Source organism: Monodon monoceros, unplaced genomic scaffold (assembly GCF_005190385.1).
Source record: "Monodon monoceros isolate NGI ecotype Baffin Bay Population unplaced genomic scaffold, NGI_Narwhal_1 Super_Scaffold_2, whole genome shotgun sequence".
Classification (NCBI taxonomy): Eukaryota; Metazoa; Chordata; class Mammalia; order Artiodactyla; family Monodontidae; genus Monodon; species Monodon monoceros.
In genome coordinates, this window is record NW_021703776.1 from 84,060,622 (window position 1) to 84,073,890 (window position 13,269).

General features: G+C 36.0%; 1 protein-coding gene across 3 annotated transcripts in view; it reads left to right on the forward strand.

Moving 5' to 3' along the window:
* Positions 1-12,239, forward strand: part of MKLN1 (muskelin 1) — a 178,691-nt gene extending 166,452 nt beyond the window's left edge. For all 3 annotated transcript variants that reach the window (XM_029233749.1, XM_029233750.1, XM_029233751.1), the window contains 2 exons: positions 1,528-1,582; positions 10,161-12,239. In XM_029233749.1, coding sequence (XP_029089582.1) covers positions 1,528-1,582; positions 10,161-10,282 — 177 coding nt within the window. In that variant the 3' untranslated portion in view covers positions 10,283-12,239. The remainder of the gene's footprint in view (positions 1-1,527; positions 1,583-10,160) is intronic.
* Positions 12,240-13,269: the final 1,030 nt, after the last annotated feature.

Below are 13,269 nucleotides of genomic sequence, written 5' to 3' on the forward strand. Positions count from 1 at the left end.
ACCAATCTAAGTTGTAATTTAGGGATGGCTTATGCATAATAACCATGCTTTTTTTCTCAGAGTTTGATTTACACAGAGACATCAGGTGTTTTACAGTAGCATGCATTTATTTTTGAAGTGAGAATTCATATTTACTAATATACAGGGCATCAGTCTCTCTATATGTGATAGATTCCCAAATGAGTAATTTTTCTTTTTTTTTTTTTTTTTTAAGGAAGAAGGGGTAGTGGTAGATAGGTGAATTCTTCTCCACCTTGAAGGGTGGTGCTACTTCTACATCATACGTTCTTTTTTTTTAATGTCGATTCATTGGTTTGTTTATTTATTTTTGGCTGTGTTGAGTCTTTGTTTCTGTGCGAGGGCTTTACTCCAGTTGCGGCAAGCGGGGGCCACTCTTCATTGCGGTGCATGGGCCTCTCCCTATTGTGTCCTCTCTTGTTGCGGAGCACAGGCTCCAGACGCGCAGGCTCAGTAGTTGTGGCTCACGGGCCTAGTTGCTCCGTGGCATGTGGCATCTTCCCAGACCAGGGCTCGAACCTGTGTCCCCTGCATTAGCAGGCAGATTCTCAACCACTGTGCCACCAGGGAAGCCCCTAATTTTCTTTTTCTTTAATCGAAGTATAGTTGATTTACAATATTATATTAGTTTCAGGTGTGTAAAATAGTGATTCAATACTTTTATAGATTATATCCCATTTAAAGTTATTATAAAATACTGGCTATATTCCCTGTGCTGTACAATGTATCTTTGTAGCTTATTTATTTTATACATAGTAGTTTGTACCTCTTATCTCTGTCCTGCCCCTACCCCTTTCCATCTTCCCATTGGTAACCACTAGTTTGTTCTATCTGTGAGTCTTTCTGTTTTGTTTTATTCATTCATTTATTCTTTAGGTTCCACGTATAAGTGGTAACATCTGGTATTTGTCTTTCTCTGTCTGGCTTATTTCACTTAGCATAATACCCTCTAGGTCCATCCATGTTGTTGCAAATGGCATTATTTCATTCTTTTTTATGGCTGAGTAGTGTCCCATTGTATATATATACCACATCTTCTTTATCCATTCATCTGTTGATGGACAGTTAGGTTGCTTCCATATCAGGCTATTGTAAATAATGCTGCTGTGAACATTGGAGTGCATGTATCTTTTCAAATTAGTGTTTTCATTTTCTTTGGATGTATACTCAAGAGTGGAATTGCTGGATCATATGGTAGTGAGTAATATTTTATATTTCAGTTGACCTATTGTTCCTTAATAAATACATACTTTAATATATTTTTAAAATAAAATAATTCCAGGACTTGGTCTAGTATTTTGGAAAATGATAATAGCAGTCCACTAGAAAAGTCAGCATGTTGTTTAATCTAAATACGGTGTTCTTCTTGCCACTTTTTGGTGAATAGACTTATGCAACACGTGCGGAGACATCCAGTGGCTAATGAATGGTCGAAATTATAGGAGTTTTTTCTCCAATGTGCTTACCTAGCTAATTTGCTTTTTTCTCTCCCCCCCACCCCGCCCACAGTTTCAGCTCCTGGCTTCAGCTCTGTTTAAATCTGGTTCAGATTTCACAGCTCTAGGTAAGTATTCCAATGTAATTTATCCGGCCATATGCCCTAGAATTTGGGAGGTTGGACTTTGATTTCTTTTGAATGAAACATCAGATGAGATGTCATCCAAACAAATGAAGCAAGTTTCAAGGTAGCATGCAAAATTTCTAATAACCTGCTACAAGGTTATTTTCCAGGTATCAGTCCCCAGTTCATGGATCAGTTTGCAGTTCCTATTACACCAATTGCTGGGTTATTATGCAAACAGATGACAATAGAAGCCTGATCAAAATAAATTAATTTGTATAACATTGTTTTGGAATGCAGACTGTATTACTGATATACTTACCATGAGTTAACACTTGCTGGTTGAATGGTTTTCCTGTTTGTTCTTTGTGAAATTGTGTGGTGTCAACAGAATGGTGATGGAGTGGGCAATGAAATAAATGTTTGGGAGCAGAAGAACGAATTACCTCTTTCCTGAAAATGGATATTTTTGTATGTTGGTATCTTAATTGTTCCAAGTGTTTCTCAAGCATCCCAGATATGGGCATCAGTTTTCACTTAGTAGTACTCTCATTTAGTATTAATGAATTATTAACGTAGTTAAACTAGATTGTAGTAAAGTGGGGAGTCTAGAAGTTCCAGAATCCAGAGCTTTAGTCAGGTGAATTTTCAAGGATCTTTTAGTTAGGATAAGTCATTATAGCTTCAGTTTTTCAACAAGATAGTAGCCTTTTGTAGTATGGGAATTTCCAACTTTCCTCTTGTCATTATGCAGTCACACAGTGAATGCATATTAATCTCATTAATGCTGGTGCTATTTTTAATTTGCCTTAGAGTCCAGCAATAGTATCGAAATTTTCCAGCGTATGTAATATAAATACTTCTCTTTATCTTTGGAATTAAATAACACTTTGGAATATCAGTTTAATTTCTTCATTGTTTGACCTTTTGTCTTTTAAAGGTGAAACATACCTCAAATGAAAAAAAAACAGAGACATACAATGATGGTGTTTCTCACTGGGATGGAAATAGTAGTAGTGTTTCTTGGGGTCTTGCCCTTTGTTTTGTTTTTCCTTAATGAGTAATTGAGGCTACTCTACTGATCAAGGCAACTGCAGTCCTGAGTTCTAATTCCAGAATATGTAGGATTCCACAGGGCAAGAGGACTGCTATAAAACGTAACTCCAGTAGGTTCTCCTAAAAATTTATATAATTGTTTACCACTATCCCATACACTCAAAGGGCTTTTAAAAAATGTTTTCAGGTTGTTAGAAATCTCAGCCCTAAGATGGAGAGTCTAGTTATAGGCATTATTTTGGAAAGTTCACGCCCTTTTGAATTTTATCATTTGAAACAGGTTTAGTGATAACAGGAACTGAGAGCCTTGCGTATAGATATTCACTTTGAATAAATGTGTGCCTTGTTAGGTATGGGTACTGCAGCCCAGAGCCATTATTTTTATTTTAATGGTGGACAGCACTGAAATATCTCTGGCTGACTTATATTTAGCCTTTAGAACAAGAATTTTTTGGCAGTCATTTGAATATGTTAGACTGGTGTCAGCGAATGTTTTACTTTTAGCTTAACTCTTTTCTTCTTTCTCTGCCCTATTCACTGTCAGCTAATATATTTTGCCAGGAACAGTTTGTTTTAGTTGGATTCTAAACTTCAGGTACACTGAGATCCGTACAAACACAACAGAAAAAAATACAAAAAGGGAAATTTTCTGTGGGGTTTTGTTTCTTCCTCCCTGTCTGAAGGGAGGCAGTTTAGTAGTTAAGAGATAAGAGTGTAGTATAGTGGTTAAGGGTCAGAATCTAGGTTTAGCTATCAGCTCTGCCACTTGCTAATTTTAAAAGTGACTTTGAACAATTCACCTTTCTAAGCATTAAGTTCTTCATCTATAAAATAGAGGTAAGCAGAGTATTTACCTCAAGTTGTTGAGAGAATTAAGTAATTATGAAAAACAACAAAATGAAATACTTAGTAAGTGCTCCATTCAGGTACTCGTATTACTACCTTCTTTATAAATGTCATTTTTGTAACATTGGTGAATTTGGATGAGGAGCAAATTCAGGTTATATGCTAATTTTAATAAGGAGAAATTTGATATATTATTTATAAACGAAAAGTACCTTTCATAAGGTTTCATGCCTATTTAGAGTTCCTGGTTCTCATTCATTTTCTGATTGTTTTACCTTTACGCCACTTAGAATTGAAATCTAATGGGTTATTTTATGTATAGATGTATACACTTTTCATGTATAGATGACTGAATATTTTGTTTTCTAAATTATGTCCTGCCAAAATTGGCTCAACCAAGCTGTCTGACTTCCTTCAGAATTCATCCAGTTTATCTTAACCTCTTAGAATTAAAGTATTTACTAATGTTATATGTAATTTAAAGATTTAGAAAGATGGAAAATGATTTGCAAACAGCTGGCATTATCTTAGTTTTGAAAAATGACTGACTTCGGAGAAAAATAACCTTTGGGGATCTTTAGCTTAGAGCTACTGTGTCTGTGTCTGTGGCTGTGGGCACTTTGAAGCTTGAACTTGGGCTTTCTGCTAATTTTAAGAGCATATTTTCAGCAAGGTATGTGACAGGGAAAATCTGGTCTGTAGAAGCATATTGCCTTTCTTGGTCTTCACACCTTTCTTTAGAAGTTTTATAGTCCGTATGCGATGTGCAAGTATGAATTCAGACAGCTGTTTAAAATATTTTATGTCTAAAGTACAGTGCTCTTTGGCAGTGTGTTGACATTTGTGAATGAGGAGCCTTAGGGGTTTCACAGCATTTACTGTGCCCTTTTTTTTTTTTTTTTAAACATCTTTATTGGGGTATAATTGCTTTACAATGGTGTGTTACTTTCTGCTTTATAACAAAGTGAATCAGTTACACATATACATATGTTCCCATATCTCTTCCCTCTTGCGTCTCCCTCCCTCCCACTCTCCCTATCCCACCCCTACTGTGCCCTTTTAGCCTTTATACGTGTACTAAATCCACCAAACTTAGATTTCAGCAAGAGACTTTCTTCAACCTCCTGTCTTTAGCCCACATGTTTACAGGTGATTTTCATATAATAATGAGTTTATTTTAGAAATAAGAAACGTAAACACAAAGAAACTTCTATCTAGGAGAAAAATGAGAATTCTTGCTATTTCTTCCTTATTACCATAAATAGGAAAAGCTACCTAGCCTGTATAGGATGTTAACTTAAAAGTATATTCCTGGGGCTTCCCTGGTGGCACAGTGGTTAAGAATCCACCTGCAAACGCAGGGGACACGGGTTCAAGCCCTGGGCCGGGAAGATCCCACATGCTGCAGAGCTACTAAGCCCGTGCACCACAACTACTGAGCCTGCGCTCTAGAGCCTGCAAGCCACAACTACTGAGCCCACGTGCCACAACTGCTGAAGCCCGCGCACCTAGAGCCCGTGCTCTGCAACGAGAAGCCACTGCAGTGAGAAGCCCGTACACCACAACAAAGATTAGACCTCGCTTGCCACAACTAGAGAAAGCCTGTGCGCAGCAATGAAGACCCAATGCAGCCCAAAAAAATGAATAAATAAAATAAATTTTTGAAAAAAATTTTTTAAAAAGTATATTTCTAATAGGTCACTTTCTTTTAGAGCAGTCATTGTCTTCAGTCACAATAGTAATGATAAAGTGATAGCTATTATTTATTGAGCACTTACTGTGGGACCAGGTACTATTCTAAACACTTTACATGTAATAACTCACTTAATCTTCATAATAACCCTATGAAGTAGCACTAGTATGATCCCCTTCTATTATATGTGAAGAAACTGGAACACAGAGAGGCTAAAGTAAGTCGCCCAGGAATAGTGCTAGTGAGTAGCAAATCCAGGATTCACACCTTAGTAGTTCGGCTTCAGAACTAAATCACTAACTGTACTTACCTCTCATTGAGCTTTACCAGTTTCCACTACTCTGAGCGATAAGTTCCTCATTCCACTGTATGGTGAAAATGAGAGAAACAGTAATTAGGAGTATGAGATTTAAAATCAATACAACCTTTTTTGTCCTGTCTCTACCATTTAAGTAGTCATGTTGCTGTTGATGAGTTTCCTGGTGCCCCACCCATTTTTAATGCATTTTTTTAAAATATTAAGATTCTCTTTGAACAACTTCCCTCAGTCCCTGCCTGCTTCCAAGTGTAACCACTTGTATTTGGCAGATCTTTATACACCGACATACAGGTAGAGTTGATTCCCATTATTCACAGTAATAGTCTATGAAGTCACCTATAACACTGAACTGGTGAATACTGACCCTTTGCTCCTATGGAAAATACAGAGATAGGTTCCTGTAAGCCTCTTGTCACAGACTTTTTGTCAATTGATTAATAATATAATGTTGCTTTCTTTCAACAGGAACACACCTTACTTGTGTATTTATACTGTTGATTCATTAACATTGAACTCACACCAAGAGCACTATAACTCATTTCCTGAACGAAGCTTATCTAACCTGTATTTTCTTCATAAGGCACATTGCAGCCTTCTTGCACTTAGGAACACTAGCCAGCACTTTAGCACCACGCTTGGGGGCCGTTTTCAGCGGTGAAGTCACCAACAAAAAACACAGAATTTGAAGAACATGACACCAAGTAGACTGTGAAAAGGACACTTGTTTATAGTATGAGGGCTAAAACAAGAAGGCAGAGCATTACCTAGTTGACCTCAGTTGAGAACATATATTTACATGTGGTGACTCAGATTTTTGCCACTCTGTGTATGTCTGTGAGTGACCACAAAAGTGGCACAAATGCTGATTTGGGGGTTACAAATTTTAGCAAATAAGCAAATGTACAAATATGGAATCTGTGAATAATGAGGATCAACCGTATATATGGACGCACACACACACACACACACACACACACACACACAGATGTATGGTTTTATGTTTTCTGGTTTTATTTATTACATAATATAAAAACATGTATTCTCCACATAACTTTTTAAAATTTAATGATGTGGCTTGGAGGTGCTTACATGAAACTGTACTAGATTTATTGTATTTGTAAGTGATACACAGTATTCCATAATAGGGATCTACTATAATTTAACCATTCATCTAATGAGAGTGTAAATTTCAAGTTCCTTATTGGTAAAAGGTGAATAAAAATAAAAGGTTTTTTTGAGGATTAAATGAATTTAGCACATTGACTACAATTTAATAAGCACTCAGTTAATAAAAATAAATGGGCTTTGGAGTCAGACCTGGGTTCACGCTCCATTCTCTTTCCTCACCAACTGTGATGCCTTATTAAATGACTGACTCTCTTAAGTGTTGCATCTGAAATTGGAGTTTATGGTAACTGCTTTGTTGGGTTATTTTTGTGACAATGAAATGTCATACGTAAAGAAACTAGCATGTAGTAGAGACTCAGTGTTTGTTCCTTCCCTCCTAAATCATTTGATCTCATGAAAATGGTATTATTTTATAGAGTACTATCACAGAATCAGTAGCTTCTCTTAAAAATATAATGTACCACAGCATTTTTACAAGTAAAGAAAATAAAATAAAAGATGTGAAAAGCCCTAAAGTTGAATACGAACAGGAACAAACAGACATGTTTATCAAGTTGGTAACATAATTGCACAGTAGGGGAAAAAAGAGAATTAAACCTTTTTAAATACAGCTTAGACTATATACTATCAGTGAAGTATATTCTAAAAACAATAAAGGCAAGGAAATCTTGAATTTTGCTGGTAATGGTTTGGGTATAGTAATTCTGGAACTTGTTTTGTGTGTTTTAGGTTTAACAAATGGATAAATATTGCTGGGAGTAGGTTTTCCTAGTAGGAGAAAGGAGCTATAAACATGGAATGGAATAAGGAGAGGAAGAACTCTGTGAGGTTCTTAAAAAACTGAATTAGCAATAAAAGCATGGACTCATGATTTTGTTTTTTTTTAAATAGATGTGTGTATAATATGTGTGCATATATGTATAGGCCTAGAAACAACACCACCCCTGGCAATTAGCACAACTGATCTTGGTTTCTAAATATCATTTGCCACTAAAAGGAATTAGGGTTCCTGGGGAAAATGGCGGACTCCAGAGCTGTGTAAATATAAGCTTGGAGATCTTACTGTGCCAGAAAGTAAGGATGTACTCAAAAAGTAATGGGGACATTTCAAAAAGATACAGAGGGAGAACATATGAGTATTAAAATGAATAATGACAGGAATGGATATAACCTGTTGAACAAGAAAATGATTCATGAGTATATACTAATGCAAATAGAGAAATAAAATGAAGGAAGGAAAAGGAAAACTCTTCTTTGCAATTAATGTCATCCAATGAATCTAGAAGGAATTGTCGAATTAGGAAATCACCATGATATACATAATAATTGTTTTGGCAAGAATCATCAGTTAATGCTAAAATCATTGGGTGCAGATCTGTTGAAGAACAGGATATTTGCACAGTTTCAAACTATCTTCTCATCAATATTTTATTAACTGCAAAGGTAGAAAAGTACACATTTACATTGGAGAAATCTGGCATACACCAGTTTAACCAGATGATCATAGTTAACATCCTCAGTATTGGGACAAACTGATACCACATGCCTCCTAAGATGATGCATTGAGAAGGACACAGCATCTCTATGTAGTGTTCTTGCCAACTTCATAAACTGAATCTGATCATAAGGAAGCAACCAGACGCCCCAAATTTAATACATTCTACTACATTACTGCTCTTTGTTTTTTTTATAACAGTGTCACAAACAAACAAAAAAAAAAAAACAGAGAGGTTGAGGAACTATTCCAGGCTAAAGAGATTGGATAACTAAATATAGTGTTTGATCTTGAATTTTAGATTAGTGGGGAAAATGACTATAAAAAAGATTTTTGAGACATAACTGTTAAATTTCCTAAATTTAATATATAGTAGTTATTTAAATGAATGTTCTTGTTCTTAGGTGAAATGAACTCAAATATTTAGGGGTGAAGATGTCTACAATTTACTCCCAAGTAGTTCCACAAAAAAAGTATGAGTGGGGTATACAAACACACTTAGAGAACAAGAGAGAATGAAAAAATATGTGGCAAAATGTTAACAATTGGTTAATCTAGGTAAGGATATATGTATATGAATGTTTGTTGTACTATTCTTGAAACTTTTGTGTGAGTTTGAAATTTTTCAAAATAAGTCGAAAATAAAGCAATTTAGAAAACTCAGAAAAACATAAAATAGAAAAAATATAATCTCACCATTCAGAGGTAACCTTTGTTTACATTTTGGAGTATTTCCTTCCATTCATTTCTGTGATATAGTAGTAGGCTTTGTTAAATCTAAAACTCATCTCAAAGTAGTAAACATTTGCCCTCACACTTAAAATAGTAATTTTTTTTTTTTTTTTAAACAAGGAGGAATGTACCTTTCTTGAGGCATTGTTTATTTTCCTTCCAGGAAACTGGTATCCTTGGCAATGTTCTTTCTGTTCTGTTCATGTTCTTTACAAGATTAAAAGGCAGATTGCATCTAAAACTGTATTCTAAGTTAACTGAAAATCAGTCCAATTTGAAATAGTCTTCACTGATTATCATGGCATAAAGAACTTTCTGGCACTATTTCTGTTTCTGATGGCATTCAGTAGCCCTCTCATATTCAGTTAGCCATCTCAGGAATAGAGAAAATCAATAGACTACTTTGTTTATTTTTTCATTTTCATTCTTCATATGTGCATAAAAAATTTGAAGCAGCTGGGGGGAGCAATACTATTACTGGCTGACTAAAGGAAAGAGTCATCTCACTGAATATTTCCTTGGCTGGAGTAAACTTGAAAATTAAGGGTTTACTAGATATTAAGGGGGAAAAATATCTTACGGTTCAATGATCTTAGCCTTTTTAGAATGTCTTTTACTAGAACATTCATCTAGATAAAAGGAGTACATTGCTCTCTATTTTTCACATGATGTGTGCCTAGCATAGAGCCTGATGCATAGTACCATAAATACATGGTATTTCCTATGTGCCAGGTATCGTTCTGTGTATTATAGATGTATTTCTTAACCTCAGCTGTCTGTATTTTCACTCAGTTCTCTGAGACTTCTTGCAGCTCTCCGGGGCTTAATGATTTTAGACTACTTTCTAAAGACCTCTTTCATTTTGATTATATTTTTATTATCAAAAAATTTTTACTGCTCAAAAGCATTAAAAAGTCAGAAAAGAGGAATGAAAATTCCTCAGTGGACTAGAAGAGGAAAATGCTTATAAGGAAAAGAAGAGAAATCAATATTAGTTACTAAAGTACTAGTCATTCTGCTAGGTGGTTTTCACATAATTGCATTTAATCTGCACCGTAAACCTATGACGTGAACAGGATTATCACAGATTTATAGCTGAGGAAACAGTTGCAGAAAGGCTGATTACCTTACCTAAGATCATACCATTGCTAGGTAGTAGAACTGGGATCAGGACCCATGTCTGTCTGGTTTCAAAGCCTGATTTGGTTTTGGTTTTTCCATTATACATTGCTGCTTTTCTCAACTAGGTTTTCTGTTACATGTTGAGTTTTAAACACAGTGGATGAGTTTCTTTATATCTCTCCTTCACCAGGCTTTTCCGATGTGGATCACACCTATGCTCAAAGAACTCAGCTCTTTGACACCTTAGTAAATTTCTTTCCTGACAGCATGACTCCTCCTAAAGGCAACCTGGTGGACCTCATCACACTGTGACCGAAGAGTACCTGGACAGAAATGGAGCACAGGAGTCTGCTTTCAGTATTCTGGATTTCAACTCTATTGACTGACAATTAGGCTGCAGTGACTGAGGACTGCACCAGAATTTTGAAGGGATCTTTGCTGTCACAAATTTTAACCCTCTTCCTTCACACCTGACCTCAACCCCATAGTCCTCATCCCATTCCGAAATTAGGCTAATAAAGTGAAATTGGTATACTTTCCACTTAAATATATATATATATATATATATATTATTACTTTAACTTTTAAGAATTCATGAGTATAAAAGAAAAAATAATCAGGCAGTATACCCTTTTCTGATTTTTATTTCATTTTTATAAAATTGGGGCAAGTAAGCACTGTTCACAGACTCAGTGCTACAAGAATTGGAATTTTGTTGTTGGGTTGTTTGGCCTTTCTTCTTTCTCCTTTCTTCCCATTTCACTTTATCTTGAATCACACAGCTGCTTGTAAGTGATATGTATCATTTGTTTACCTCTTCATTCTTAACAGTGTATAGTTCTGTAGGGCAATTGATGTATGTTTAAGTGATATATGTGTCTCTGTTGACTAGAGTCTTGTATTACATTAAACAGTAGGAGGAACAGAGGGCTCTAATTTACGCTCCTTGTCATAGAACTAAAAAGTGAAACCTGAGATTGATCCCCACACTCATCTGAGATTGGTATATAGTATGTCTATAATATATTTTATAGTGGATATTACAAAGCTTTGAGTCACAGAAACCTTAAACTGAGGAGAGAATATAGTTCAGAACCTTTAAGAGCCACTCTCAAAATTACCAGCAGGAGGATTCTAGTTGTGATTAGCATGTTCATTGATATCTCTGTAGTAATTTTGGAAGAAAATGACTCTTTCCCCTGCTAGAGCTGTGCAGGACCAGGGCTTCAGTTTCTTCCGTGTGCTATCTGTTTGTAGCATTTTCATTGGGGAGGATGGGTTCCAGAGCTACGTTTTTGTTTATTTTCATACACATTAGCTCCCTACATCTGCTTCTATATACTGATATTTTAAAGAATAATGGTTTGTAGTTGTCCAGGGGAATACAGCTGACAGGCATTTCATTAAACACATAGACCAGGCTTTTTTAATGGAGAAAAAGAAAAATAATGGTGCAAATATTTTTTATTAAACTAAAAGAAAGGCAGATGGGCTTTTCCACTGTTCCTTTTTTTGTGAGGAGTGGTGGTATGTATGGTTCCATGAGGTGCTGTGGAATGCAGCATAGGAAATTTAAACCTGGCCAGTGCTTACATTTGCTCAAAAAGTGTGCTGTATGCAACTGATACCCACCATGCTTAAAGCAGACTAAGTATAATAAATGTCCATCAGTCCAGTGGCTCTTCCAAGTGAATGACTTTAGAGAATTTACTGTGTCCCCGAGTAGCAAGATTAGGCCTTACCAAAGAAAGAAGAAATTGAATTGCACTTTTGGAAAGTCTCATGTATAGGAATGAGACTTTGAGGTCCCTCTTCAGTCTGTCATTATTGCATGGTTTCTCGTCTTTGGGGGAAGGACAGAAGTATGTTTGTCCTACTTCTAGGCTTGAATCTTGGGCTGCTTGGCTTTCCAAGCATCCCAAATCGATCAGTAGTGATTTATTAAACAATTAAATTTGTTTCTTACCTTGTGAAAGATATAGTACATAATTCAGTAAGTACCAAGTTGTGTAGCTGCAGAATAACCAGTTGACTTTACAAGTGAGCAAATAGAATCTACCTACATACTTAGGCAGTTTCATTAAAAGATTTCCTTGACAGTCAAGAACATAAAATATTAATATCGCTAATATTGTAGCCTATTGAACTCATTTCATGGAAACAGGTTGATAGGAAAGAACTTGATAAGAGTTTCTAAATGTAAAAGCTCTAGTTTTGCTCACTGAATTCTGGCACTTCAAAAACCATAACCAAATGAAATTCTGCTTCCCTCCACCATTTTTTTTTTTTCGCGGTACGTGGGCCTCTCACTGTTGTGGCCTCTCCCGTTGCGGAGCGCAGGCTCAGCGGCCATGGCTCACGGGCCCAGCCGCTCCGCGGCATGTGGGATCCTCCCGGACCAGGGCACGAACCCGTGTCCCCTGCATCGGCAGGCGGACTCTCAACCACTGCGCCACCAGGGAAGCCCCACCATTTATTTTTATAGTGCTTTTTTGGGTCATTTTTTTCCGTTCCTTAGATTCCATATTTGGAGGAAACTCAGTTCTTGAACTCAGTGATTTTGTTTGTTCTTATTTTTCTCTGACTCTCTACTGGTTGTTTTCTAAACATGCTTGTTCTGATTTCATCTTTCCTCACTTTAAGTGGAACCTTTTCCCTTTTCTTCACTTACAGAATTTTTTTTTTCACTAACATGTTTAAATGGGGTTGAGTCATAGCAAACTGTTTAGTGTTGCTTAAGTGACATAGACTGTATTTAGGAAGTTATTGACTAGGTAAATCAAAATTTGTACCCTGGGCCTTTAATGAGGCACTGCTGGTAATGATTGCAGGAGAATATAGGCTTCATTTTATCCGTGACCAAGATTGACACATTGCTCACTTTCGACATCAGAACCCTGATATGAAACTTGTTTATATATTTAGTGAGGAGCTACATGTATTTCCAAGTATTCCAGCACTATATTATAATTTAATTTGGTATTTACATACATTGTTTAAGTAGCCAAATATCTATGCTTTACTACTTAAAAATTATTTCATTCTAGCTTAGTGAGCCCCAGATTGAAACACCTGGTTTTAGATGCATTAGTTAGTGGGGTACAATTTGCTCAGTGTCATTATCCCTAGCTTCAGTTTCATCCCCATTTCTCCTTTTTCCAGTGGAATATATTATTCCAGAATAATAAACTAGAAATAATTTAAACTAGAAGTAAACTAGATCTCTAACATTTTCAGTGCTTATACCTCATGAGAAATTAATTATCTGATTTGCAAGATACTTTGAAAATGCAGTTGCA